We start from the raw sequence: 25967 nt of genomic DNA, 5'->3' as shown, positions 1-25967 counted from the left end.
GACCATTGCCTACTCTCTATTCTCTACCAGTGACTACCACCATTGCCACCACTACAAATTTGATCTATCATTATCAACGAACAGCGGCCCGGCTCCTACTGTTATGGGTTGCCACTATGATGTGCAGCCAACCTCACCACCACCGCGAGTACAACTCCTCGATCAATTTTACATGAATGATGTCGTTATGCGTATAAGCAAGTAAGCAACACATCGATCCCACCACCTATTAGTTGTCACCATTGCTGCCGCACCAACCAGCTGTTGCATCATTCTTTTATCATGTATGTCACCGTATTTTTAATTTGGGATGAAAAAAAAAAATGTATGTTAGAATGTCACCGACTCACCGATTGAAACACCCATTGTTTTCATTTTCAACTAAACCAAAATTTCCTTTTATGATTGGGAAGATTCTAGTTATTTTAGCTAAAACCAAACATTTTTCAAATCAAGTCATCTTAGAAATGGGAAAATGATACATGTAAGGGAGTGGTGGGCTAACTTTTTTTTGAAGTCATCTTATAAGCAATCGGAAGATAAATAATTGGTTACTTGTTTTCTTCAAATTTATTTAACTTTACTCAAGCGTATAATTATTTCCATATATACAAAGGCAAATTCGGAAGAGGGTGGAGCATAGACAAGGTTTGCCATGCCAATTGTTTTTTGGTAAGGCATGAAAGAGCTTCATATATATCTTATACGTCGATTTGTAAAGTTACGGTAAAATGTTCACAAAAATTACTCAAAAAGGCCGTTCAACCACGTTGCAATTATGCGACTAACTAGGCCGACCAGAAATGCTATTATGAACAATAGGCATCGATCCCGATGTTGGTACGTGGGACCTAATTAAACAGTTAGGCATGCATGCTGCCAGTGTTATTCTGGGATGTGAAACAAAATTCTTTTTACTTCTGAAAAATGGAATATTCGATGCTTGCTTTTCAGGTATATATATTGCATAGGTACGAATAGCACATGCAAATTGTTCGATCAAACAAATAAAACAGGCCGGAAAGAAGAAAGAACACGAAAAAAGAGGAAGAATATATAGAGAGAAAAACGTAGACAAACACAAGTGATAGTACATAATTCATTATCGAAAAGTCAAAAATTACATGCATGTAGTTAAGTGCAATCTGACATAAGGAACTGCATTTCATTCCCAGAAAGATTATTTTGGACATAATCTTCCTATGTAAGTAATGCAAGATGACTCAGTGCTAGCTAGGAATCTCGAATCAGAACAGACACATATTTATATCTTTCATGATATATTCCTGTGCTTCTGATTCGAATCGATCTTGAAAATGGAAGCTTCTGATCAGGTACTTCCCTTGATGCTATTATTTGCAGCAGTGACTGGCAGTTCGTGGTTAACACCTTTCTCATCTTTCAATGGCTCGTCCAAGGCCACAGGGTCTTTGCTTTTGCCCCAAACCACGGTGTAGAGTCCGAATACAATGAGAATAGCTCCAAGTATACTGAAAAAAAAGCACAAAAAAGGTAAAGATTAAAGAACAATACATAAGTACGTTGCGCTGCAAACCACGACTTCATATATTGAGAAGTCTCAATAACGATTATCGGCCGTCAATGCACATGGCTCTCTTTGTAAAACCCACGTACATTTCCTGCTCATAGTCGTTCCAGTAACGGTGACATGTATGCTGAAACATCATTTGATAAATAAATGTATGAGTTGAGTCTAAGCGTTCAAACCTTCCGAGGTGGACTTGCTCAGCTAAGACGATGGCACCTAGAACGGCGGTGATGATCATGCAAAGAGGGCTGAAAGATGTCACGAAAACGGGGCCTCGTTCTCTATTCACAACACCTTGCACATAATATGCAAGTCCAGAACAAATCACTCCCTAACGATAGACAAAATCGTAGGTGTCAAATTGATGCTTTGCAATTATTAATTTTTGCTACAAATTAATTAGGCTTGTAATTAAAATGGTTGGAATAGATCCCTCGAGCACGAATTAGTCTCTGGGCCTAGGAAGCTTTTGAGGACACCGTGTGATTGACAAATCAAAAAAAAAGAAAAGGTTGGAATTGATCGAGTACTCACAGAGTAAACAGAAGCAAGAAGTCTTGAGTCCCAACCTATAACCCAAACACTCATTTTGCGTTCCATCACAAGTGTCACTACTCCACCTTCCAGCACACCCATTACACAAATCCAGGCTGTGAGAGACAACTGTGCTGGGTACTTCTTCAATGTGAACGACTGAAATAGAGCGACAATTACAAACATTTAGTTTACACATAAATATTTGCATGTTATATATGTTGTCAGACTATCTATATGAAACATCATACTAAATGTATGTAAGATGACTCACTTGTAGGATAAAGAAACTTGCCCAACCGCCGCAGCTGGCTATGAGCATCAAGGGGCCAGCGATCCAATGCTGATCGCTTGACTCGGTGCTACTACTTTGGGTGCTGTTTGAGTGTCCCCGTACAACATCGATAATGGGGCCTTTGTACAAAGTCATGATCATTGCTCCAGACAAGGTGACCAACGTTCCGATGACCTTGGCTAGGCTATGTAGCTTCTTGACGTTCACAGTCTCTAACCTGACGATTAATCAAATACCAAATACGGTATCGATCATTAGGTCAAGACCTAGAAGATAATTGATTCATGTAATATGAGAACCAGCATCTTATGTCTCTCGAATGATCAAATACTTTGATCCTCCATTCCTCCTCATTTAATGTAAGGAGCTATTTTTTATTTTTTTTTGTTAATTTCATCTTAATTTATATATGATATCATCCTAATCCTAGGACAAACAAAAATTAAAAATGAGACTTACTAAATTCTGATTGATTACTTATAGGATAGCTATATAAATTTTCTCTTGCGTCATTTTCTACAGAAATTAATTGAAAATATCCTCGTATCAATATATGCCGACCATGATATCAAAAACAAAGTCAAAAAATCAAGAGTATGATGTCTTTGCTCAATTTCCGTAATTCTTTCCGAGGTGTTGGCTGCTAAGCATACATTAACCTTTTCATTTGCTTGCATAAGCGCACTAAAACACTATAGAAAATGCATGCTCATCATTAAAAATCTAAAAGGTTATCAACTTAAATATATACCTGAAGCAAAGTGCCAGTATAAAGGTTATGGCAGGAAGGACATTAACAGTTGCAGATGCAAATGTTGCTGAGGTGTACTTCATTCCCAGAAAGTATAAGTTCTGGTCAAGAACTGGCCTGTAAACCAATGATAATAGCATTAACAATTAAGTCCTTCCATGGTGCTGATTACTTCAATTTATTGCTAACTTCAACTCGTTCATAACGATAAAGGAGGGGGAAAAAATTAATAAGAGAGAGCTTCTGAGAGCATTACGTACTCAAGAAATCCAAGCAACACTATTCTGAGGAATATGGGGAGAGTCATTCTTGGCCTTATTTTCCTGTAAAAGATATATAAACAATGCAATCAATTTAGTAGCTACGGAAAAATGAGACTAATTATTAGTTCTAACGCAAGTCTTTCCTTGTTAAATAATTTGACATCTCCTATCAACGTTTGCTTAATGTACGATAAAAAGTTTGACAGTATGACAACCTAATATGTTAAGAACGTATCCGAACCTTTCAAGAACCAACGCGAAGGGTGCAATGACACAGAAGGCAACAACGTGACGGTACACCGACAAGACAAAGTGACTCATGCCATGCTTAAACGAGACCATGCTTATGATGTACATGCCTGCATACCCAAACTGCAGGGAGACCATAGCCAAATAAGGTTTGATCTTCTTGAGAAACACACTCAACTTAGACCCAGATGGACTTTGGTCTCCCATCTTTCTATCTAGTGTTAGTACTAGCTAGTACCACGTTACCTCTAGCTACCTTAGGACTCACACACTATAACACAAGTATTGAAGTTAATACTTGTATTATGGACTAGGCTGCTGCTTGGCAACACTAAACTGAGAAATGCCCCTCTTATAAGCATAAAAAAGCTAAAAATTGGAATAGTAGCTCGGCCAATATTTCAAAACCATACGTACATGTCCAAAGCCACTCACTCTCTCTCTTTCTGTCACTCTTGGATATGGATTCTCTTATCCATTAACCAAAAACTTAAGCAATTACAAATAATCTTAGCTAGCTCACTTGCAAAGGCATGAGATGGAGAGAGAATCAAACAAAAACAAAAAAGATTGAGAGAGAGAGAGAGAGAGAGAGAGAGAGAGAGAGAGAGAGGGAAGAGTAGTAATTAAGTGGATCTCTATGAAAATAATGCTTCCCCTTTCCTTTCTTTAACTTATTTTATAGGGGAAGTGGGGATTTGATTCATTGACCACCAAATGAAATTTAGGCTGAGTGCCTTAGCATGATTCATGCAAGGCGTATGTGGTGTTTAGGCGGAGTTCGGTGCTATGAAGAGTGGACAGCACTTTTAAGACATAGGGCCGATAGGTAATTCCATCCATCACTACCGTTTTGGTTTGGGACTCTTTATGCGACTAACTTCTATTTATGACCCCATTCATCATTTTGTTAGTGCAATTTACGTGGATGGTAAGTGTTGTCAAGGTCTTTCACATTAACATAATCAAATCCTCGAAACATCAAATGGTTTTACACATAAACAATAATTTTACACAAACAATAATCCGGCCGTATTTGGATAGTCTAAAGACCAAACATAGCCAAAATTGGTGGTGCGATTCGGGACGTTTCAGTTTATCGGAGCTGGAATGTCCACCCCAATATTGCAGATTACATTAGTAGTAAAGAAAATAAGGTTCTAAGGAAGTCGATCAAATTAATGTTGTCAAGGTCTGGTACATAAACCAGTGCCCTGATATTCATGTTTATCATATCAATCATGTGTAAAGCTAGCTAGCACCCAAATATATATATATATATATATATATATATATATATATATATAAAATAAAAATTAAAACATGGTTAAGCTAGCTTAGGTTAATTTCATAGCTCATAGCTAGGCTTTAAGTAATCATGCATTCTACTTTAATTCTAACTTTGCCAATGAACGAGCCATTAATGATTCTTATATTTAAATCAAACAGAAATTAAATTAAGGCATATCATCCAAGACCCTTTTACATTGAGATATTTTGGCTTACTCTTCTCTCATATGCATGATTAGTCTAGTGCAAAAAACTTGAAAAAAAAAAAAAAAGAGGATCAAAGTGTTTCACTCCTGCCCCTATAGTAACTTGAACCCATGACTTCGTGCATATGTAGTGGGTGCTCTAACCACTGAGCTAACACCACTTCGTCGTGCAAACCACTTAAAATATATAACTAATTTGTTCCATGATTTTTGAAATTTCTAATTTATTCTCACATATTATTGTTTGATGTCATTTCCTTTTTGGAATAGTGACCATGGAAAAGTTCAGGAAATATTAAGTATATCTAACAAAATGATCCATGTTACTATGTTAGGGTGTCCTATCATTTTATGCTAAATTCTTCTTTTTGCAATCTGTTGAATATGCTTCCTACGTATTCATGCAATAACGTACAATCATAGCTAGCTCTTAATTGAGATACTTGATTGATGAGACTTTCTTACTAGGCATCAATCAAAAATGATGCACCATAAGTTCGTAATCCAAAACTAGCCACAAAAAGAAGAAGAAGAAAGGTTCATAATATAAAAGAATAAAATGAACAATCATGTCCAACATATAAGAGAATAAGAGATCATGTGAGAGCTAGCTACATATAACTAATACGAACTAACAGTAATAATTTTATTTTCTGGATGAGTATATATATAACACTTGGGGTGACAAAGTCCAAACATATAAAGTTTGTGGTTTCGTATTTGGATTCCAATAGAACAAATTAAATCAGGGTTTGGTGGAATCTCACCTTACAATCCCGGATACTGTCTCTAAAAAGAGAATTTAACGTGGTTACAATATTATTGCAAATTGAGAAAAAATGGAGAAGAAATTCATTGGTCGACTTTTTGTAGTGTTGTTTGGTGTCGTTGCTGTGTCATAACTTTCAATTGTAATGGTGTAGACAAGGTTAAGAATTGTCCCCTAAGGTAACAGTAGACCTGAGATGGTTGCTAGTTAAATAAATTACGATCAAAATAGGTCATGATTTTGATCGGATTTATGTCTTTTACCTAATCACTTCAGTTAACTAAAGAAAGCGTGGGGCTATAGATCTATATATGGACTATGTATGAATTAAAGAATATGACTTGGGGTTCAAAAGAGCAAGAGAAAATTCACTTGGGTCATTTCATCAAATCAAATCTTCAAGTACAATCAGTGTGCATGTGCATAAAGTTTTTTTTTCCCTGCTTCTTGCAAAAGGATTTATTAATTTTCTTCTGAATAAGTTATTGAGAATGTGTATAAATATAACTCCCACATTGGAAAAATATAACTTTGTTTATGAGTTTAATTATAAGGGTTTGGGCCACTCAATTCATTGCCAATTGGTTTTGGATGCGAACTCTAGATTACTTTATTATGGTATCAGAGCAGGTTACTCACGTATTTGGTTTCAGCGATGGCCACACGTGCTCACCGTCACCCAATATAACTTGTCCGCGTGTATGGCTTGAGAAATCGCCACACGTGCGGGAGCATGTTTTATATACATATCCTACATTGAAAAAATATAACTTTACTTATGAGTTTATAAGGGTTTAGACCACTCCATCCATTACGTGTTTGGTTTCAGTGATGGCCACACGTGCTTACTGTCACCCAATATAACTTGTCCGCGTGTATGGCTTGAGAAATCACCACACGTGTGGGGGCATGTTGGGAATGTGTATAAATATAACTCCCACATTGAAAAAATATAACTTTGCTTATGAGTTTATAAAGGTTTAGGCCACTCAATCCATTGCCAATTGATTTTGGATGCGAACCCCAGATTACTTTATCATAAGTCACGAATTGTGGAATGTAAAAGAATATAATTGTAACCATAAACGGCAGAATAGGAGAGATATATTTTACAAATCAAATTATTCTTGTATGGCATGGGCATGTGCGAATGTGCGATATTGATATATAGTTTGGTACTTTGTATTTGGATGGGCATGTGCGAATGTGCGATATTGATATATAGTTTGGTACTTTGTATTTGGATCCGATAGTTGATAGTTTATGCATGCCTTGGTTAGATGTAGTCTCAGGAGCTCGATATGTACATGCCTTACTTTGCTTGGGCGTTTAGAATACCTTTCACCTAAAGTTGACGAGCTACACTCCTTGAAATGTTAATATCATTACTTTTCTAGCTTTTCTTTAGGGGGATGTTCATATTGACTAAATTTGCAATCAACTCCTCATAATGCAAAGGGTGGGGTACTTATGTATGTGATCTACTTATCTGCAAGCGAACCCTAACTTTGTAAGAGATAAATAATTTGCCAATAATGTGGTTACAAAATCTGATATGTTCAATAATATTATTCAAGATCGACCGATCTATTATACGTTCAAAGATAAATATGACTAATTTTGTACCCACAAAACTGTGAAAGACAAAAGGAGACCCGACTGCAGAACTTTGTGCAGGATACCGCTATACGTACATACATATTTCATTGAGAAAAGAAGAACCACAACATATACTCGATCTTATTCTGGCTTCGTTGATTGATAACAGTAGTTCATTTCACAACTTGATAGTAGAGCTGTCCCGAAAGAAAAGCTAGGGTTTTCCAATGAGAAGCTTTATTTTTGGACCGTCATATATTGCATCTCTGCTGGCTGGTTGCTGCTATTTTTGTCGCCAATAATGGTCAGTTTAGTCCCATTGATTGTAGTAATTGGTAATTTGTGAGCTTCATTCTCATCCTTGAGATCAGTGGGATCACTGGTTGGGCTACTATAGTCCTTGCTTTTACCCCACACCACAGCGTAAAGGCCGATGGCGATTATAAAGCCTCCAATGATACTGAATATGAATCAAGGTAAATTAGTAACCAAAAGAAAGTTATATATATATCAAGTATTTTAAAAAAGTTTGTAAAGATATTATCTTGCTTAAAGCTTAAGTCGACTAATTGTGAAGTAATACGTACGACATGAAAACATGCATGTGTATATTCCATTGTTTTTCCTCATAAGATATGTGCTATTTAACGTAAAGTATGTCCAAAAGACATATCTGAATTCTGAAAGTTACTTTGATGAGATATATAACTAGATGCCTGCGTTTTTTTACCTGCCCAGGTGGAGTTTCTCAGCTAGAACGAACGAAGCCAGAATTGCGACGAGGATCATGCAGAGAGGGTTAAAAGCTGTTACAAATACTGGTCCTCTAGTTTTCATTACCAATCCTTGCACATAGTATGTAATTCCAGAGCTAACTATTCCCTGCATCATTGAAAATACAACTTAATTTAATTAAAGAAGAAATGAAAGGCCTCATAAAATAAATAAAACCTATACACAAAACTCATTGTGAACGAGCAAAGATGTCACATAAAACTAATTGTTGTGACGTTCCATATATATTCTTAATGTACGTGTTACTAACTGTATAGAGAGGTGCTAGGAGCCTCGTATCCCAGCCGACGGCCCATGCACTAGGATGGCGCTCTGCAACAAACGCTACTGCTGCACCTTGCATTGCGCCCATCGAGCATATCCAGCAGGAAAGGGATATGTTTGCCGGGTATTTCTTCACTGTTACAGACTGCATGGATGTTACTAAATTAATATAAACCAGTTGGTTGCTCACACCTTTCAACTTAAGCTTTTAAAGGACGACGGGTTTGCTTACTTGTAACACGTAGAAGCAGGACCAAGCCACACAACCTATGAGGATAAAGAGCGTCCCCATTGCCCAGTGTGTGCTCGAGGTGCGGCTGCTACTTTCATGGTGGCCTCCGTCATCATGTGAGCCTACTAAGTTAATGGCAGGGCCTTTGTACATTGCCATCAACAAAGCTCCCCCAAAGGTCACTAGGGTTCCCATCACCTTCGCTTGACTCCGGACTTCCTTAATGTTTACATGCTCTATCCTGTAATATATCATAAGATAAGATTAAGATTAATTAATTAGCTCATACAACTTAGCATTAGTTCAACAATTAATTACTAAACCCTTTTAACAGATAAGTGTTACGTGGTTTTCACTATAACTAGAAAGTAGAACCGAATCTTCAATTTTCAAATACTATTAATGGGTATATATGCTACTGCTTGCCAAACAGCAAACACACTACTTTGGCATAATATAGAATTAGTATCTGCTTATTGGAATTAACTAATGTCACCATTAGATGATGAAGTCATTTTCACTTTCTTAGTTTCTTTTATTAATGCAGATCACCAAAAGCAAAGTATGGTATAAACCGTATAATCCAATTAGCTCTTTCAATTTCGGACGTGTAAAAGTGAGACTATTGGACCTTTTGGTACTTGCGCGGTCATGTTTACTTAGTTAGTTCCAGGTATTAGGATACCCTTTTCACTTTCCTCATGTCCCAGCAGAGGCTTAATGATATCTTTTTCAGCCTGAAGATGTTAATTGGGACTTAAGTGGTTAGAAGATATCTGACATGTTAGATTCAGAGTCTTACCTAGAAAGCTGTTCAAATTTATCAGTCTTGCAACATGATCGACATACAAAAGAAGATTTGACTAATGATAATTCTTACCGGAAAATGACAGAAATTACAAAGGTAACAGAGGGAACGGCATTCATGATGGCAGAAGTAAATGATGCCGAAGTATATTTCATTCCCAAGTAAGCAAAGCCCTGATCAAGGACCGGCCTGCACACAAAAGTAAATGTTATGAATGGTCTAGTTAATTAGGGCCATTCTTCTAATAGCTATTAATTAATTAATTAATTAGGATATAATATGTTTCTACTTGTCCTTCAATCTCCTATTTCTGTTTACTCCTTGCAGTCATGAAATCACAATTTGCTCAGGTAAAACTATTCTACCGTAGGTATTTACTGGTCATGTACTCTTATGGCCGGGTTCCATTTTTATATATATGAGAAGATAAGTTATCAATAAAATTTGTAGTAAGTGATAGATGTTTACTCTAGAAATCCCAGCACCATTATGTGGAAAAAGATTGAAAGCGTCATTTTGGGCCTCGTTTTCCTGTAAAAAAAAAAAAACAAATAGAAATATGTTTATCAGAACAAAAACTTAAAATGAATATACAAAAGCAATCATTTCTATTCATTTTTAGAGTATGTACCGACCTTTCAAGAACCAAAGCAAAAGGAGCGAGGACAAGAGCTGCAATAGCATTGCGATACACAATAAGAACATATCGATTCATGCCATGGTTGAGAGTCGCAGTGCTTATGATGTACATCCCTGCACTTCCGAATTGCAAACCTATCGTCAGCAAATAGGGTTTCGCCTTCTTCCACATATTACTCGACATTTCTGTGTCTCTGAGAGTGTAAAGTGTGAAGGTGATCAGAAATACTGGAAGTGCTAGCTAGCTAGTACTGTTTGGGGATGAAACTAATTGAGAGGTGCAATGCAATAGCTCTCTTATATATAGGGATCAAAGAAAGCTAAAAATTCAGTGTGATGAGATAAAACCCACTTCAACATAAAGGTTCTTATCTTCTTGCAATAGAGACTGGAGAGAATAATATATACAGTTGTTTAATTTGTGCTTGCTTTGGTCATTAATCAGCAAACGTATACGTTGCTGCGGTGCTTGCTTTTAGGAATTTCTTTTTTCCTTGTGTGGTTCCATTAATATCACAATGAGAAACATCATGAGGTGAAGTATTTCGTGCTCATTTCTTAAGTAGGAACTGCAGCCCGAACAAACCCAAACAAACCATGTTGTTGATTCATGTGCTCTCGTTGATTGGTTCAACCGTTCAAAATGCAATAGCCAATATAGTTACACCAATATAGGAGTTTCACATGTTTTTGACGACTCAATTTGGTTCAGAACGATATTTAGGAAGTATTTAGTTTATGGGATTGGGTGGATGTAGGGTTTGACGGCTACACTGAAAATTTCTCCTTACGCATGCACAATTTGGTAAAAGAGAGAGATCTTCATTGTTAAGGATTTTAATTGGAATGTATATTATATTGTCTATATTGAAATAGAGAAAATGGGTGAGTAGTATATGTTGTTGTTCCTTTTCTTGATCTATCTCTATTGTCTGGTTATTCTTTGTTAATGATAGAGATAGGTAAGCGGGAGTCGAAATTCAAACCCTAAATACGGACGTAATGAAATACTATTAACTACTGGAGTTACAAATTCTCATGGAGTCTCAGGCATCGGGGCTATATCGGGAACCCCGAGCGTCCCACACCGAAAGAAACGGAACCAAGCTCCCACAAATCTCCTACATTAAGGTCATCTCCAACAACCCGAAGAGGTAACTGCTACTATCACTTTCCATTATCATTATCTTATACGATACTGACTTAGGCATCGAAGCGTTGAAGGCCGACACATCCGGTCTTCCCTCTGACCTTCGTCTGTTTTACAGATAAGCGAGACCGATAGCGATAGTAACAGACCGATACATCCTGTGTTCAGCTGGATCGGACTCCTCCCGAGACAACTGAAACAATAAAGATTAATAAATAATTTATTGTATAATCACTTCTTTTGTTCCTTAATTTTACTTTGTAAAAATTAATTGCAATAATTTTTGAAAGGGAACAATAAAAATTATTTAAGAAAACATGATGCTGAAATGATTACCGTTATTATTTATCGAAAAACAATAATTGAAGGTAAAATATGATGGAAAGTTTCACATGAATAGTGTTGGGTTTATGACAATCATTTTAGTGGTCAATTTGAGTAAAATGTCTGATTTGCCCCTACACGTAAAAGGAGAAATAACAGAATATAGACGAAAGTACCTTATTGATGTGATTTTGGAAATTCAGATACCTATTTGATCACTTTAAAAGTCCAGGTACTATTCTTCGGTCGAAAAAGTTCAAACCCCACCTGAGATAGTTTTTATAATGTAAAGGGAAAGGAAAACAAAATCATGTGGCTACAATTCCTAGTACATAGCACGACACCATATGGTAGTCAATTTACTACGACACGGTTTGCTAAAATGGATCAAGATAATTAAGTTTGGAATTGAGTACACCCCTACGTATGGGGTTTAAACTATGACTTGGATAACAATCTTGAGCTAACTTAATTTTATAAGTTTTTCCAACTGATGGTTCTGCTAAAAAGCCATGGATCTTCACATATATAATTTTTCTGTGCAAATATATAGTTGCTTCCCATTCAGCAAGCATGATTAAGGCAGCTCTCTAGTGCATGCTCCTTGATTAACCAATTGAGCTTTTTAAGAGTAGCATTATTTGGATATATAATTATGATTCTGCATACTTTTCTAAGGCTTGAAATCCCTTTTATAAAAGAACCAGAAGTACCAGTTATATAATCATATTACACAAACTAGTGAATTTATATCAACAATTAGAGAACTCCACATTATTTTTGTTACTGATGAAGGCATGGTTTGGCGAAGATGCAAAGGGAACACTTTCTTTATGTGGGGGATTCTGCCTTATTATCAAAATGGGAGTTCGGTCAAGCAAACTCCCTCATAACTTCATTGGGGATTAAACTTGGGGTGTTTTCTACATAAATTACAACAAAAGTAATTTTCGGTAACAAATAGGAACACAATTTTTTTTTAGTGGAATGTTACTGTCAGTAAATAATATCTGTAAATATAAGTGTCGTGTAATGTAACATTGTATTGTACAATGCCAAAAAAGGAGAGTATAGTTCGTGGACTAATATTATCGAGTGTTGAGAGCATTTTATGAATGCTAATGACCATAGGTAACATTCTACTTAATCTATTATAGTTGAAAAAAGTTATTTCACTTAACCTCAATTGTAATTTTAATCAAATTTGATCCTTTAACTTGATTTTGAAGTGTTATTGCCACTTTTCTTCTTGTGATAACCTAAATACCTCATCTGCATGTCATATGACTCCGTCCAATCTTATAATTTCCAATCAGTAGGATTTTTTTTTTCCCAAAAACAAACGAGGAAGGATTCAAACTTGAGATTTCTATCAATATTTTGTTAAAGAGAAATGCTAGCTAACATGTTAGAAATAGATCATATGGATTTGTGAAAATCAATTGGAACTAAGCTTATACTTCAACATCTCCAACTTTTAAACGTTTTGTGATGAACGAAACAAATCAAGTACGTACACTCACTAAATTTCGGATGCATGCATTCAGATAAGTGCTACATAATCTTTACAAAAGGTAGGATGGATAGATCTATCGAAAATTTTGGCAGATCTCAAATCAGAAGTGTGCAAGAACTAAAAGAGATAAAAAAAACACATTGAGCTATCATGTTTAAAGACGGAGAAAGGGAAATCAGAATCTTAGACTACATGCTATGGAATCAGATATCCCCCTGGTTATAGCTACCCTGTGAATTATTGAGATCAACAAATCATCCTCATCAACTTCAGGAAAAAGTGAGTGATTAAAGAAATATCATGTTCCATGAAAAAGTACTTGGTCAAAGAAATATCATGTTCCATTACTTTTGGTTTTGAAGGTGAAGTGATTTAAAACTTAGACCATGCAACCTTCCTGGCCTGCATAATACACAAGAAAGAGCACCTTTCTGTGTAATCAATCCCCTTTTTCTCATCTTTTTGACGTGCTGATGGCAAAGTAGAGTTGATCAATCAGCTACTATTATGCAATGAAATCAATGATTGATTCCTTTAGTTCTTCCTTTGAAATAAACACAATGCTCTTGCTGCACAGCCAGCCCAGTTGGGCACTGGCCAATTGTATGTGCAAGTACAATTATTGATTATTCATGCTAGAAACCTAGCATTGGTTGAGATCTATACAATCAAATCTGTCTGATTTCTGTATATCAATTGCTTATAGCAATATACAAATTATTCAAACTATGAATATGCATGCCTGCACAAGTAGAACAAGTAATGAAGCTTTCGAGGGTAAAGAATTTCCAAAACTTTAGCAACAACTTTTGTCCAAAAAATTTTCCTCAATTTTTAATATAAATAATTTATTTGCAAGTTTTTTATGTCAAATTATTGGAGTAGTATGTACTGCAATTCTACTTTATTTATCCACTGAAAAAGAATGAACTTTAAATCGATAGCTGATTGAAGATGATGACAATATGATCCTTGTAATGCTGTAGAAAAAGATACATATTATATAAAAGGGAAATATCAAGGAAAAAATAGTGTGGAAAATCTGTCTTCTTACGACAAAGCTAGCAAGAGCAAAGACTAAAGTGGAGTAAACTTTATATGTATTGTAGTTTTTCAATAATGCTTAGAAGTGGTAGTTCAAAGTGAGATAATTGTTGCTAAAAAGCACGCAAGGAAGACCTGTAATTGATATGTTTTATCATGGAAAGAAGAGCACCATAACTACAGAGCCGTCTATTTCAACTTTCAATAAAGGTTAAGGACTTTTGGAATCTGTATAGGAAGAGTGTTTGTCTTGCATAAGCAGATATGGAAATTAGCCAGAATTTTCATTGAAGAAACTCCTTTCAATGTAAAGCAAACATAATGCAGAAGAACAAAAGGCATCAGGAGAACAAGTCAAAACAATTTGTCTGACCATTCAATTAAAGTATTGGCTACAAAAGTTGATCTGAATATTCCAAAATATAATTTCTTACAATTTAAGACCTACATTACAGAGAAGAATACTTAACTTTGATTACAAGGAAAGCCAGAACCCACTAATGTTTCAAGGCTGCAGCTATTTTCTTGTGAACCATTTCCACTCCAAGACGAGGAGATAATCTAGGTAGAGTTTCCTGGACCAGACATTGATATTTGCATTAGATGAAACTACAAAGAATGAGTGCAAGTACTATACTATCTATAATCTACAAAGAACTCCAGTCTTAATAAAGAGAACAAAAAGGATCAGAAAACTTGAAATGCTTCAAGTTGGCTGTTGATCTGAGTATGGAACTATAATTCCACCATCTAATGCAAAATGTTTTCTTGATACTTGGCAATGCAACGAAGCATTTTTTTTTTTCTAAATAGACTAGCAACTAAATCCATATCCTTGCAATCATGCACAGGAAAAAAAAAAAAAGTAAACTCAATCAGAGATGTATGACTTGGAAAATTAATCATGGATATTACAAAACTAACAAATGTCTGAAACATTAGATATGCAAAGAGGTTCTGCATCCATCAGCAAGCACTCAGGAGTAAGAATCATAAATCTACAGAAGATAGGTCACAGCAGCAGGAAAAAAGCAAAACAGAAATTAATGAAGAACCATGGAATTCGAAAAGGATTCCATTAGAATTAATAAGAAAAGGTAATACATAGTCTGGGGCCTCCAACCATAACTAAGTTGGAAACGTGAAGGCATAAACGCATTGATTCAAACGTCAGCCATATATCAGAGGATAATGGAACAATATTAGTCAGGTAATATTCCAATCAATCTCAACAATGGATAACTGGTTTCAGTATCTAATTAATCTTCTTTGATTGAATGCAATGATAACCAAACCAGTTAATTAGATCCATGTACCAGAACAAAAAGAAAGAATCGTAGGAAGCGTTTACATTTACCCACTACTCAGCCAAACATCAACAGACTCTCTGAAGCCCTTGCATCAATTATTAGAACTAGCTCAGTGTTCACAATCACAAGTCATGACACACTGTTGGACATTGTTTACCTAGTAACCTTACAGTAAGATTTAATGGGATCTAGTGTTTACTGTGATTTCTAAAAATGCGCAAGTCCTAGGATACATAAGACCTCTTTTATTTTGATTCATCACATCATAACCATTCAATGCCAACAACCGGAGACAAGCATCATCTTACTGATGGCTTCTTTATTGTCTCTCATTTAACTGCACTATAGAGCCCACCGATAAAGATTCAAACCAGATAATCACTTTAAATAAAAGGATGTCAAATTGGACAATGCTGACAGAGCAAAATTTAATATAAAGGATAATGATCAGTCCAATAAAATGTAGCACTATCAATTATTGAAAGAGATTTTATATTTCTAGCTTGAAAACTTTTCATTGTATTGGGAAATAAAGATAAAATGAACAAGGATCACAAACAAGTCAAATAACCAAAAAAAAAAAAAAAAAACACACACAATCATTGTTAAATAGGATCTTACAATTAAGTGAAAGCAATATAATATAAGAAAATGTCATTCATTTGGGGTTTTGGAACGAGACTTTTTAATGTTTGGTTATCTATCAGGCTTACTTATCCCCAGTTCAGCCCAGACTAATTCTAGCAGGGATTATTCAAACCAAACTCAGCACAATGTTGTAAGATTCCAACCAGGGTCCAAACTAGGCTTTGGCAGGATAGCTGGCCTAATTTGCATCCCTAGTGATATTGGGTGAGGAAATACCTTACTAAAATTGGACAAAGGCATGTCCTATATATTATTGGGGTTTCTAAGTTACTAAAACTCCTAAGCATAACGTTTTCAAGAGTCCTACAATGACACATGAACTTCAGTATGAAAGATGGATCAAGAGGGCAATCATAAAGCTTAGAAATCTGTCTAAGATTAACGCTAGAGCTGTAAATTACTCTCTCCCATATGCAAAACCAGTGCATTACACAAATTGAAGTTGAAACTAACCTCAGTGCCATCAGATAGCACTCTAGCCAAAACAGGTATCTCATACTGGTAAGCTCTTTCCCACTCAGGATTGCTTGTAATATCCCTTATCTGAACACAACACACTCCATTAAAAGCAGAGACAAAGCTTAAAGCTTGGAGCTTGAAATTCAGAGACTAAGCTGGGTTACCTGTAAATCAACATCGTGAATGGAATCAGGGCCGGAGAGTAAGAACGCGGCCTGAAGCTTTTCTTTGAGGCCATCGCACAAACAGCAGCCGGGCTTGGAGTAGAGAATGAGAGCTCTTGAAGGTTTTGAAGAAGAAGAAGAAGAGGAGGAATAAGAAACAGCGAAAGGAGTGAAGACCCAGTTGGCCCTGTGTGTTGTTGTTAGCAAAGCAGTCCAGGTCGGTCTGGCCAGAGCCATTGTCGCTGCTGCAATGGCCATCGTGCGTGATGCCGCCGCCGCTACTGCAGGCCCATTTCTATGACTCGTTTAGCGGGCCGGGCCGGACTCATCTGGAGACTGGACCTGTCAGCTAAATCTTATTTAGCCCGCGATTCGATGTGCCCCTCTCCATTAAGAGGAAAGTTATATGTAAGACAAGTCAAGATGAGTGTGCAGATCAACTTGCGGGCATCGATATATATATCTTGACTGCTATAGTATTTTCAAATATTAGGGTCAATCAATCAGAATAGCAAGTGTCTCAAGTATTTTGGTTCAAATCGTATGTAAATATATGAACCCCGCAAATAAGGGAAGCATTCCCTAATCAAGCCTAGAAGAGAGGTTTTTTATTTGAAAACATACCTGTCCCTCCAAGTCCCCCAGGCCTATTCCTCCGCATATCATCTAAATCTTAAAGATATAGTTAGCCTTTCCCACCAAGGTACTAAATCTTGCAAGGATACTTTTCTTTCATTCTCATGGGAATTAGTTATAACTATTGTCATTGAGAGGCATAATGGTGGTAAGGCTAAATGGGTAGCAATTTACTAAATTTTATGTTCTAGTTAAGTTTTTCTTGGTCTTGAGTGTTCTAGTTAAGTTTAATGAGAGGACAAATAAAAATCAATTAGAAAATTCAAAACCAGAGCAAAACAATTAGTGCAAATGATAAAGAATATTTTTGTGGCAAGGTTTATCACTTGATAGAGTAAAAAAAAAAAAAAATTCATAAAATTATCATCTATTCGAAATGTTTTAAAATATTTATCACGTTGTTATTGTTGAAGTAATCACATAACAATTACTATATGGCTTTACCTTGGCAAACCATAAGTTCCTCATAGGAGTTATCACTACAGTTAAAAATTACTTAATTTCTCATTTATTTATTTCCTATTTGTGAAATGGGGGGTTTCCAGAAGAGATTGAACTCATAATATGGGGAATATGAGATGCTATGTCTCGCTTATGAAATGAAGTATTCGGATCACTTTCTAGCATACGATCAGCACATCCTTATTGCTCCACAGACTTTGTACGTACTCCCTTTCTACCTAGAAATTTCGGGTTCGTAGGGAATTCGAGCGTTGACAACATGATGAATTCTTGGAGGTTAGCCGAGAGGTTCATAAAGCTCATGAGATCCATTTTGAACCATATAAAGGAAGTACCGAGATTATGAGAAGAAGTTCCTCGAGTACAAGAAGTGTATCGAGATAGAAAAAGAAATTTACCATTCTCTGATGGCATTATATCAACAAATTGAGTATTATTTATTGGCTTATATTATCTTTGTGTAGCTTATTATAGATTTCGAGTTGCATTATGTACTAATGTCATCCTTCTTTGTCTATTCAATGGATACGAACTATCAGGAGAGCAAATCAAATCCAGGGTCATCAGGCCAAGTTTAGGTAATTATTTCTGTTTTTCTGTTATTTTGAGATATAAGGGTCAACCTGTCAGGATAGCAAATGTCTTGGTTCAAAATGTGACCCGAGCAAACAAGGGAAGTCATCCTATGATTATGATCAAAGGGATTGGTCTTATTTAAAAAGTTTCATAGTGCTTACACAATCTACTTCTATATCAGATAGGTACAGAAGTGTGAAATTTAGATTTTTAATGTTTCAAGTGCTACTTCTCCTCTCTGAAAGCACTTATAGTTAATACTGGAATAGTTCTTGACATTTTTGTATATCCTTGGCCTTGTCTCATCTATCAGTTTCTCCACTGGACCAATCTCGGTTTCAGGATCTGGTACATTAAGCAAGGCCACAGATAGCCTCAGTCTTTCTGGATTTGTCACCACCCTGTGCAGTGGGCTCTTGAATATGTCATTATTACTCATAATCTGCAGCATGAATTCACACACTATCAAAAATTACTACGAAATTTTAGACATTTGAAAGCAACGAAATACATTAGAGTGATAAGTAAACTTTTTTTACCTGCATTTGAGCACCAAGATTAACAAAAATGGCATGTGGCACAATGGCGACTCTAACCCATTTACCATCCACCAAAACTTGAAGACCCTCTACTTCTTTGTCCTGCAACAGAACAGTTAATCCTGTCCCATCTGTATGTGTCTTCACACCGAACACCTGATCGGGTCTTGAACACGTCGGAAAGAAGTTGAATCTTGCTATCATCTGAGCTTGCTCTCCAGACAGCTTATGCGAAAAGCTGTTCTCTTCCAAATTCAAAGATTTTGCCATGGCCTTAAACAGAACATCCATCATAAACTTCACCTCTATTGCATATTCATGTACAACTTCTCTGCACAGAAGTATTCTTAGTAGTCAATGACTTCAATAAAAGAAAATTATGTATGCATTATGTAGACAATTAATGTTTGAAGTTAATGTACCCAAAATCATTTGGATTTTCTGGCCAAAGATTGAGCCTTCTTTGATCTTCAGGGAATACACGCAGAATTAGGCGGTATGACCAATCGCGAACTTGCTTCTCTGAGACAATGGCATCCACTCCATATCCTTCACGGCCACCATAAATTTCTCTGGAGTATCTCTGCTTCTCTTCCACTGGAAGTTCAAAGAATTGTTTCGCAGCTTCGCGTATCTTGTCCAGAAAGGAACTTGAAATCCCATGACCTATTGCCTGAAAACCCAAAAAGGTGAAAAACAAGTACAACAAATTAAGAAAATGCACATAGAAAGAAAAATATTACTTATGATATAGTAATATATCTAAAATGTTCCCCTGGTCACTTGACGAACACTATATTAAAACTTAGGTAAAATTATATATAACCTGGAAGCAGCCTGATGAGCTAAGAGTTGCTCTGAGTTTGTTAGTTCAATCTCTGCTTCCTTAGTATCAATTGACGGTGGGGAGAAGAGACTGACATCAATGATGGGGATTTGACCCAATTCTAGATAAGACTCTATAGCTCCAAACTTGCTTTCTTTAACAATATATTCAGAAGGTCGTTCATCACCTTTGATGGACATTTCTTGGACACTGATGGACAACTTCACTGTGCTAAACAACAATATTGGGAAATTTTCATATCTGTTATTCATCACACAAGAGGTGGTATAAAAGGTTTTGGGCTTAGGGGTTTTCTAGTAACTACATTAGAATACGTATGCGACTCATTTAATATGGTTCACCAGTCATCTAACATGGTTTAAAATTCATCTATGCAATTTAAGAAAAGAACGAGCTACTCTAAATATTTTGATGCATAATGCAATTCAAATAGAAAAATGTGTGATGTATTAGATATACAAAATGAGATATTACGTGGAGTAAACATTATCCTTTTAACATGGTTCCAATCAGTATGAAAGATCGATCAAAATTGCAATCATAAAGCTTAGAAATCTGTCTAAGCTTAACACTAGAGCTGTAAATTACTCAAATTGAAAATTTTCCCAAATGCAAAACCAGTGCATTACATAAACTGAAGTTGGAACTTGAAACTAACCTCAGTGCCATCAGATAGCACTATAGCCAAAACACGTATCTCATACTGGCAAGCTTTTTCCCATTCAGGATTGCTTGTAATATCCCTATACAACAAACTCCCTTATCTGGACAAAACTCAATTTGAGCTGTAAATTAGTAAAATTGATAACTTTCCCAAATGCAAAAACCAACACGTTACATAAATTGAAGTTGAAACTAACCTCAGTGCCATCAGATAGCATTCTAGCCAAAATAGGTATCTCATAGTGGTAAGCTTTTTCCCATTCAGGATTGCTTGTAAATTTGTAATATCCTTATCCGGACATTTGTAAGCTATTTCGTATGCAGATATAATTTCATTTATTGTATGTTGTATAATGGATCACAATTGATGATTATTTGTGTTTTGCTGCTATTTTGAAGTATTACAGTCTGCATAAAAAATATAAAAAAAGTATTACAGTCGACCGGTCAAAATACAGGTGTCACATCTAGTAACTAAATTGCGCGCTATGATGTGACCAATTAGTAACATGGTGTAGTTTTCTACTTAAATATATACAATTTTCTTATGTGACCCCGCTCTTATTTTGGTTCATATCCTATCTAAATGTGAACCGCACAAATAAGAGAAGCATTCCGTAATCAAGCTTAAAAGAGCGGTTTTTATTTAAAAACATACATGTCCTCCAAGTCCCCCAAGCCAATTTCTAGGTATATCATCTAAATTTCAAAGATATATTTAGCCTTCAATTTCCTATCAAAATACTAAATCTTGCAAGGATATTTTCTTTCATTCTCTTCGGAAGACTTAATTTTTGATAAATATACATTGGAAATTAGCTAGTACGTAGCAGTTGGCATGTTATTTGGGATTCAATTTTGGTATAATAATTTGGAATCCCTAGCACTGCACTTTTTGGTCTGAATGTTCTAGTTAAGTTTAATTAGTGCAAATGATAAAGACTGAATATTTTTGTGGCAAGGTCTATCACTTGATAGAGTAAAAAAAATAAAAAATTAATCAAAACCTTTAGAAAATTATAATCTATTCAACATCACACATTTCAATCTTAGAATATTTATCAAGTTTTTTTTTTTTTTTTGAAGTAAAGATGAAATTGTATTAATGATTCATACGATTGCAATCGTACTGTAGGGCATCCAAAACATACTCTGGAGCTTGAAAGAACCATTCCATATGAATGTCAGAATCAAAACCAAGACCTGCTAATCTATGAGCAACATGGTTAGCAGTTCTATAAGTAGGATAAACACCTATAGACTGCAATTCAGCTAGCAAACCTTTAATTTCTTCAACAATAGTTCCCAAAGGAGATAAATCTTGATCCTCTTCTGTCACAGCCTTGACAGCCTCTAAACAATCACTCATTAAAGCAATATTGGACATGCCAAGTGCCTGAATGATCTCTAACCCAGATTTAATAGCAAGCAGCTCAGTATGATAAGCAGAAGACACATTAGGCACCCTATAAGCAAATCCAGCGACAAACTCGCCCTTCTCATTACGCAGAACACCTTATGTGCCTCCATGTTGTAGTGAAGGTACATAAGCACCATCAACGTTCAGACACAACATACCAACCATGGGAGGGGACTAGAATGTTGCAGCTTTTGTCCTCTTGTGGGTTACCGGTGTCATGCTTCTATTAGCTTGAAGAAACTCTTCATACCAAGCCATAGTACAAGCGACAATTACTGGTGCTTGTTTAGCAATATCATTCCATAATTTATCATTTCTGTTCTTCCAAAGCCCCCATAGGATCATTAGCAACTTAGAAAAAATTTCTGATGAGAGACTGGAAGCCTGTTCTAATAACCATTCCTTGAAAATAAAAGAAGAAGTAATGGGAACCTGAATGGAAAAAGGAGGAGTTGCAAGGATTTTCTGTGCAGTAGGACAATATTTATCAAATTGTTATTGTTGAAGTAATCACATGAATTCACATACAATCACAATATATATGAGTTTACAAGGTAAAGCTAATCTGGGCCTTGGCAAACTATAAGTTCACCACAGGAGTTATCACTACAATTGAAAATTACCTCATTTATTTAGTTCCTATTATTGAAATGGGGAGTTTCAGGAAGAGATCATTAGAATCCTCTTATCTCATGAGGAATAGGAGATGCTATTTCTCACTCATGAAATATAGTATTTGGATCGCCATAGCCACTTTCTAGTATACGATAAGCAAATCACTATTGCTGGGCAGACTTATATTTGTCGGAATTTGAGCGTCCACAACATTATGGGTTCATGGAGGTTACTCAAGAGTTTCTTAAAGCTCATGAGATCCATTTTGAACCATATAAAGGGAGTATCAGCATTATGAGAAGAAATTCCTCGAGGACAAGAAGTGTTTTCAGTTAGAAAAAGAAAGTTAATTACCGATCTCTTATGGCTGTCAAATTGGGTATGATTTATTGGCTTCTGTTATATATGTGTAGCTTCTTATAGATTTCAAGTTGCATTATTTACTAATGTGATCCTTTTGGTCAGTTCGGTGGATATGAACTATCATATGAGCAAATCAAATTCAGGCTCATAGGGCCAAGTTTTGTTGATTATTTGTGTTTTTCTGTTATCTTGATATGTTAGGGTTAGCTGGTCAGAATAGCAAGTGTCTCGGGTATCCTGGTTCATATCCTAGTCAAAATGTGACCCGTGCAAATAAGGGGAGTTACCCCTAATCAACCCCAAAAAATGGAAAAATTTATTTATTTATTTGAAAACATATCTGTCCTCCAAGTCCTCCAAACATATTCGTAGGTATCATCTAAATTATCAATTCTGATTGTCCACATTATCAAACTCTCAACCAGAAACCAACAGAAGCACTAGAGACCAAGTTTATCCAAATAGTGAAACGAACACGACCAGACTGAAATTTGAATAGCTTTGGTGTGCTTTTGGTGTTAGAGGCCTGTTGTGCTCGAAAGACATGCATCAATAAATATTACTTCTCATGGCTGGAACAATCGATTTTTGTTGCTACCATAATCAGACTGCAAATATTCTCATTAATTGCTAGCGCGCAACCAACTGGCCTGCTCATTCTTCTATCAAAGTAGATCAAGCGGCCTCCGCTTGCTACAAAATAACCAAGATTTGCACTAGCTTGCAAAAATTTGGCTTCCTTCTCGATCTTATAGACCGTTATATACCGTGGACACCTTCTTTTATTCAACATACGGCTACCTTTCGTTCATCTTTTATTATTTTGAAGAAGAGAATTATAGAACACCACTATCATGGCCAACTAGGAGGTGGCCACCAATGTTTAATCTTAAATCTTACACTTCCTATGTTCGTGGCATAAATTTCATGGTGCTTAAAGCCGCAAAGTATTGAACTCATTGGGTACTTGGTATGACCATTGAACTCTTCAGCCTTTACGTAGGTGGATTTCTCAAGCCCCCCTATAGTGAAGTAGTAGTTAATTTGGACTTTCAATTCTAATTTAGCCAATATTGCTATCATCACATCAGCTTTGTCTCCAATTACCATGTCAGTATACATGGTTTCTTCAAGTGTAGGAATCTCATGTTGTACCAAACGGTGGTCAGTGAGCCCCTCAAGTTCAAGATCATTATAGTCGTAATTTGGCTCATCGTCTTCATATGCATCGTGGAATGGCTTTTTGTTGAAGACAAGATTTGGTTCATAAAAATTATTTTGTGATCGATTGAATTGCATGCTACGAACAACACCTAAAAATATTTAGTGTCTCACTGGGCGTGCCAAAAGATGTTACCTCTGAAAATCACCTCGGCTAAAATAGCCGAGAGGATAAGGAACAAATGTCCTTCTCGATGAATAGATTGTGGAGCGTGCCAGCACACGGCCAGAAGGCCAAGTGTGCAATTGGAGATGTAGTACGCGTGTTTTGACTTCGTCGAGCGATTGAAAGCCGAGGAAGGAACAATCTCGGCTAAGGGTTCGATGCCTTGGAAACAACGACTTTCGGGTTGTTCAATGGACGAGTCGCAAATAGTGATTGGTAACCAAATAATTACTTTAAAACTACTCCTAGCGCAAAAAACGTAGAGTACGGGAATAGTAGAGCGCAGAAGTAAACTCTAGATTAAGAGCAAGAAAGTAAAGAACAATGAAGTAACTTGCAAGAATTGAAAGAGCTCACTACGGGCTAGAATATGCCTTGGAGCCATGACAATCATCAAGAAGAGAACATGGTAGCCTTGTTAGATGAGAAAGGCCACAAGGCCTCGATGGCTTGTCATGTTTGTACTCAAGGCTTGAGTAGACAGGCAAGTGTTACCCATGAGCCGAGTGGGGTGTCTAGGTGATGCCTATGAGGCGAAGTATGAGGGCATGTGTTGCCCAAGAGCCGAGTGAGCTGCACAAGTGATGCTCGTGAGGTGTAGGATGAAAACAAGTGTAAAGAGAAAAAAAGATAAACGGCTTAAAGATAAAACTATCAACTATTACCAAAAAGTAGCAAAGGAAACAATTGAAATATCGATACTAGCTAGATTACAAGAAAAACGAAGGGAAATGACTTGAACTAGTAGAGCAACAACTAAAGAATTGAAAAGACAATGAAACTAATTTGGAGCTAAGAAAAATAAAAGGAAACCCATGATGGAGTTTTGACTGGAGATGTGTGTGTATTTCTTGATTTGTCGATTGCTTCTTTATATAGAGGTGGACTTGCTGGATGACCAAGCGGATGTAAAGTCTTTCTCTCGAACTCAAATTGCTTGCTTCAATCTTATTAGGACTCCTAATGCATGTTAAGTAATATACTTGATATATACTAAAGCCCCACGTCATTAGCTAACAAATATGCACGATATATATGGCTTCTCAATATTTGATCATGCAATTAAGCATTGCACCACGTCATGCAGTAGAAACCCATTCAAATTCAATAAGTATTGTGCATGATTACATTGCTTTGGACTGTTTGATGACCACCAAAATACATTGACTTTAAGTAGTTCCAACGTTCTTGCTTGCTGCATGGAATTCTTATCATGTCAAGAAACTTAATCTCCTCCAATACTTCTAGTTGGAACATATCTCTTCTTCTTAGCCAAAATAAGATAATCACTAATGATTTATTTAAGGATAAATTTCAATTTAGTACCCTGTGGTTTGGGGGTAACATCATGTCAGTCCCTGCTCTTTCAATTTGATCAGCAACACCCCTGTGCTTTCAATTTCAATCAGCCGTGCCCAAATGTTACTGTTCCGTCCAAATTTTATTTTGTCAATCTAGTCAAAGTTAACGTTCAAATTGGACGGAACAGTAAAATTTGGGCACAGCGGATTGAAATTGAAAGCATAGGGGTGTTGCTGATCAAATTGAAAGAGCAGGGACTGACATGATGTTACCCCCAAACCACAGGGTACTAAACTGAA

At 36.2% G+C, this 25967-nt stretch overlaps 3 protein-coding genes and 1 pseudogene across 3 annotated transcripts; all 4 read right to left on the bottom strand.

Annotated features, from left to right (window-relative positions):
* Positions 1 to 1071: 1071 nt before the first annotated feature.
* LOC112172300 (WAT1-related protein At4g08300) lies at positions 1072 to 4217 on the bottom strand. The gene is made up of 7 exons (XM_024309586.2): positions 3634 to 4217; positions 3390 to 3452; positions 3130 to 3246; positions 2358 to 2595; positions 2084 to 2242; positions 1729 to 1880; positions 1072 to 1490 (listed from the first exon to the last, which is right to left on the bottom strand). Exons 1-7 carry the CDS (start codon positions 3846 to 3848, stop codon positions 1331 to 1333), a joined length of 1104 nt encoding a protein of 367 aa, XP_024165354.1. The 5' UTR covers positions 3849 to 4217; the 3' UTR covers positions 1072 to 1330.
* Positions 4218 to 7413: 3196 nt separating this feature from the next.
* Positions 7414 to 10598, bottom strand: LOC112172821 (WAT1-related protein At4g08290). The gene is made up of 7 exons (XM_024310309.2): positions 10240 to 10598; positions 10073 to 10135; positions 9677 to 9793; positions 8797 to 9037; positions 8551 to 8709; positions 8236 to 8387; positions 7414 to 7965 (listed from the first exon to the last, which is right to left on the bottom strand). Exons 1-7 carry the CDS (start codon positions 10425 to 10427, stop codon positions 7743 to 7745), a joined length of 1143 nt encoding a protein of 380 aa, XP_024166077.1. The 5' UTR covers positions 10428 to 10598; the 3' UTR covers positions 7414 to 7742.
* Positions 10599 to 14618: 4020 nt separating this feature from the next.
* On the bottom strand, positions 14619 to 17220 carry LOC112173172. Its single transcript, XM_024310750.2, has 3 exons — positions 16859 to 17220; positions 16689 to 16778; positions 14619 to 14852 (listed from the first exon to the last, which is right to left on the bottom strand). Exons 1-3 carry the CDS (start codon positions 17114 to 17116, stop codon positions 14775 to 14777), a joined length of 426 nt encoding a protein of 141 aa, XP_024166518.1. The 5' UTR covers positions 17117 to 17220; the 3' UTR covers positions 14619 to 14774.
* A 1460-nt stretch (positions 17221 to 18680) lies between these two features.
* Positions 18681 to 24278, bottom strand: LOC112171643 (annotated as a pseudogene).
* Positions 24279 to 25967: the final 1689 nt, after the last annotated feature.

Source organism: Rosa chinensis, chromosome 6, assembly GCF_002994745.2.
Source record: "Rosa chinensis cultivar Old Blush chromosome 6, RchiOBHm-V2, whole genome shotgun sequence".
In the NCBI taxonomy this organism is placed as follows: Eukaryota; Viridiplantae; Streptophyta; class Magnoliopsida; order Rosales; family Rosaceae; genus Rosa; species Rosa chinensis.
Note: the sequence above shows the minus strand (reverse complement) of the source record. Positions and strands in the feature narration are given on the sequence as shown.

What these genes read in the sequence shown, in the direction of transcription:
- LOC112172300 (XM_024309586.2), bottom strand. Translation starts at nt 3,848, where the DNA reads ATGGGAGACCAAAGTCCATCTGGGTCTAAGTTGAGTGTGTTTCTCAAG. An exon ending in TTCGCGTTGGTTCTTGAAAG is followed by an intron (nt 3,453 to 3,633) that starts GTTCGGATACGT and finishes TATCTTTTACAG; the next exon opens with GAAAATAAGGCCAAGAATGA. An exon ending in GTGTTGCTTGGATTTCTTGA is followed by an intron (nt 3,247 to 3,389) that starts GTACGTAATGCT and finishes ATTGGTTTACAG; the next exon opens with GCCAGTTCTTGACCAGAACT.
- LOC112172821 (XM_024310309.2), bottom strand. Translation starts at nt 10,427, where the DNA reads ATGTCGAGTAATATGTGGAAGAAGGCGAAACCCTATTTGCTGACGATA. An exon ending in GTAATTTCTGTCATTTTCCG is followed by an intron (nt 9,038 to 9,676) that starts GTAAGAATTATC and finishes GATATATTACAG; the next exon opens with GATAGAGCATGTAAACATTA. An exon ending in GAGAAACTCCACCTGGGCAG is followed by an intron (nt 7,966 to 8,235) that starts GTAAAAAAACGC and finishes ATTCATATTCAG; the next exon opens with TATCATTGGAGGCTTTATAA.
- LOC112173172 (XM_024310750.2), bottom strand. Translation starts at nt 17,116, where the DNA reads ATGGCCATTGCAGCAGCGACAATGGCTCTGGCCAGACCGACCTGGACT. An exon ending in TTCACGATGTTGATTTACAG is followed by an intron (nt 16,779 to 16,858) that starts GTAACCCAGCTT and finishes TGTTGTGTTCAG; the next exon opens with ATAAGGGATATTACAAGCAA. An exon ending in TGCTATCTGATGGCACTGAG is followed by an intron (nt 14,853 to 16,688) that starts GTTAGTTTCAAC and finishes TGTCTGGTCCAG; the next exon opens with GAAACTCTACCTAGATTATC.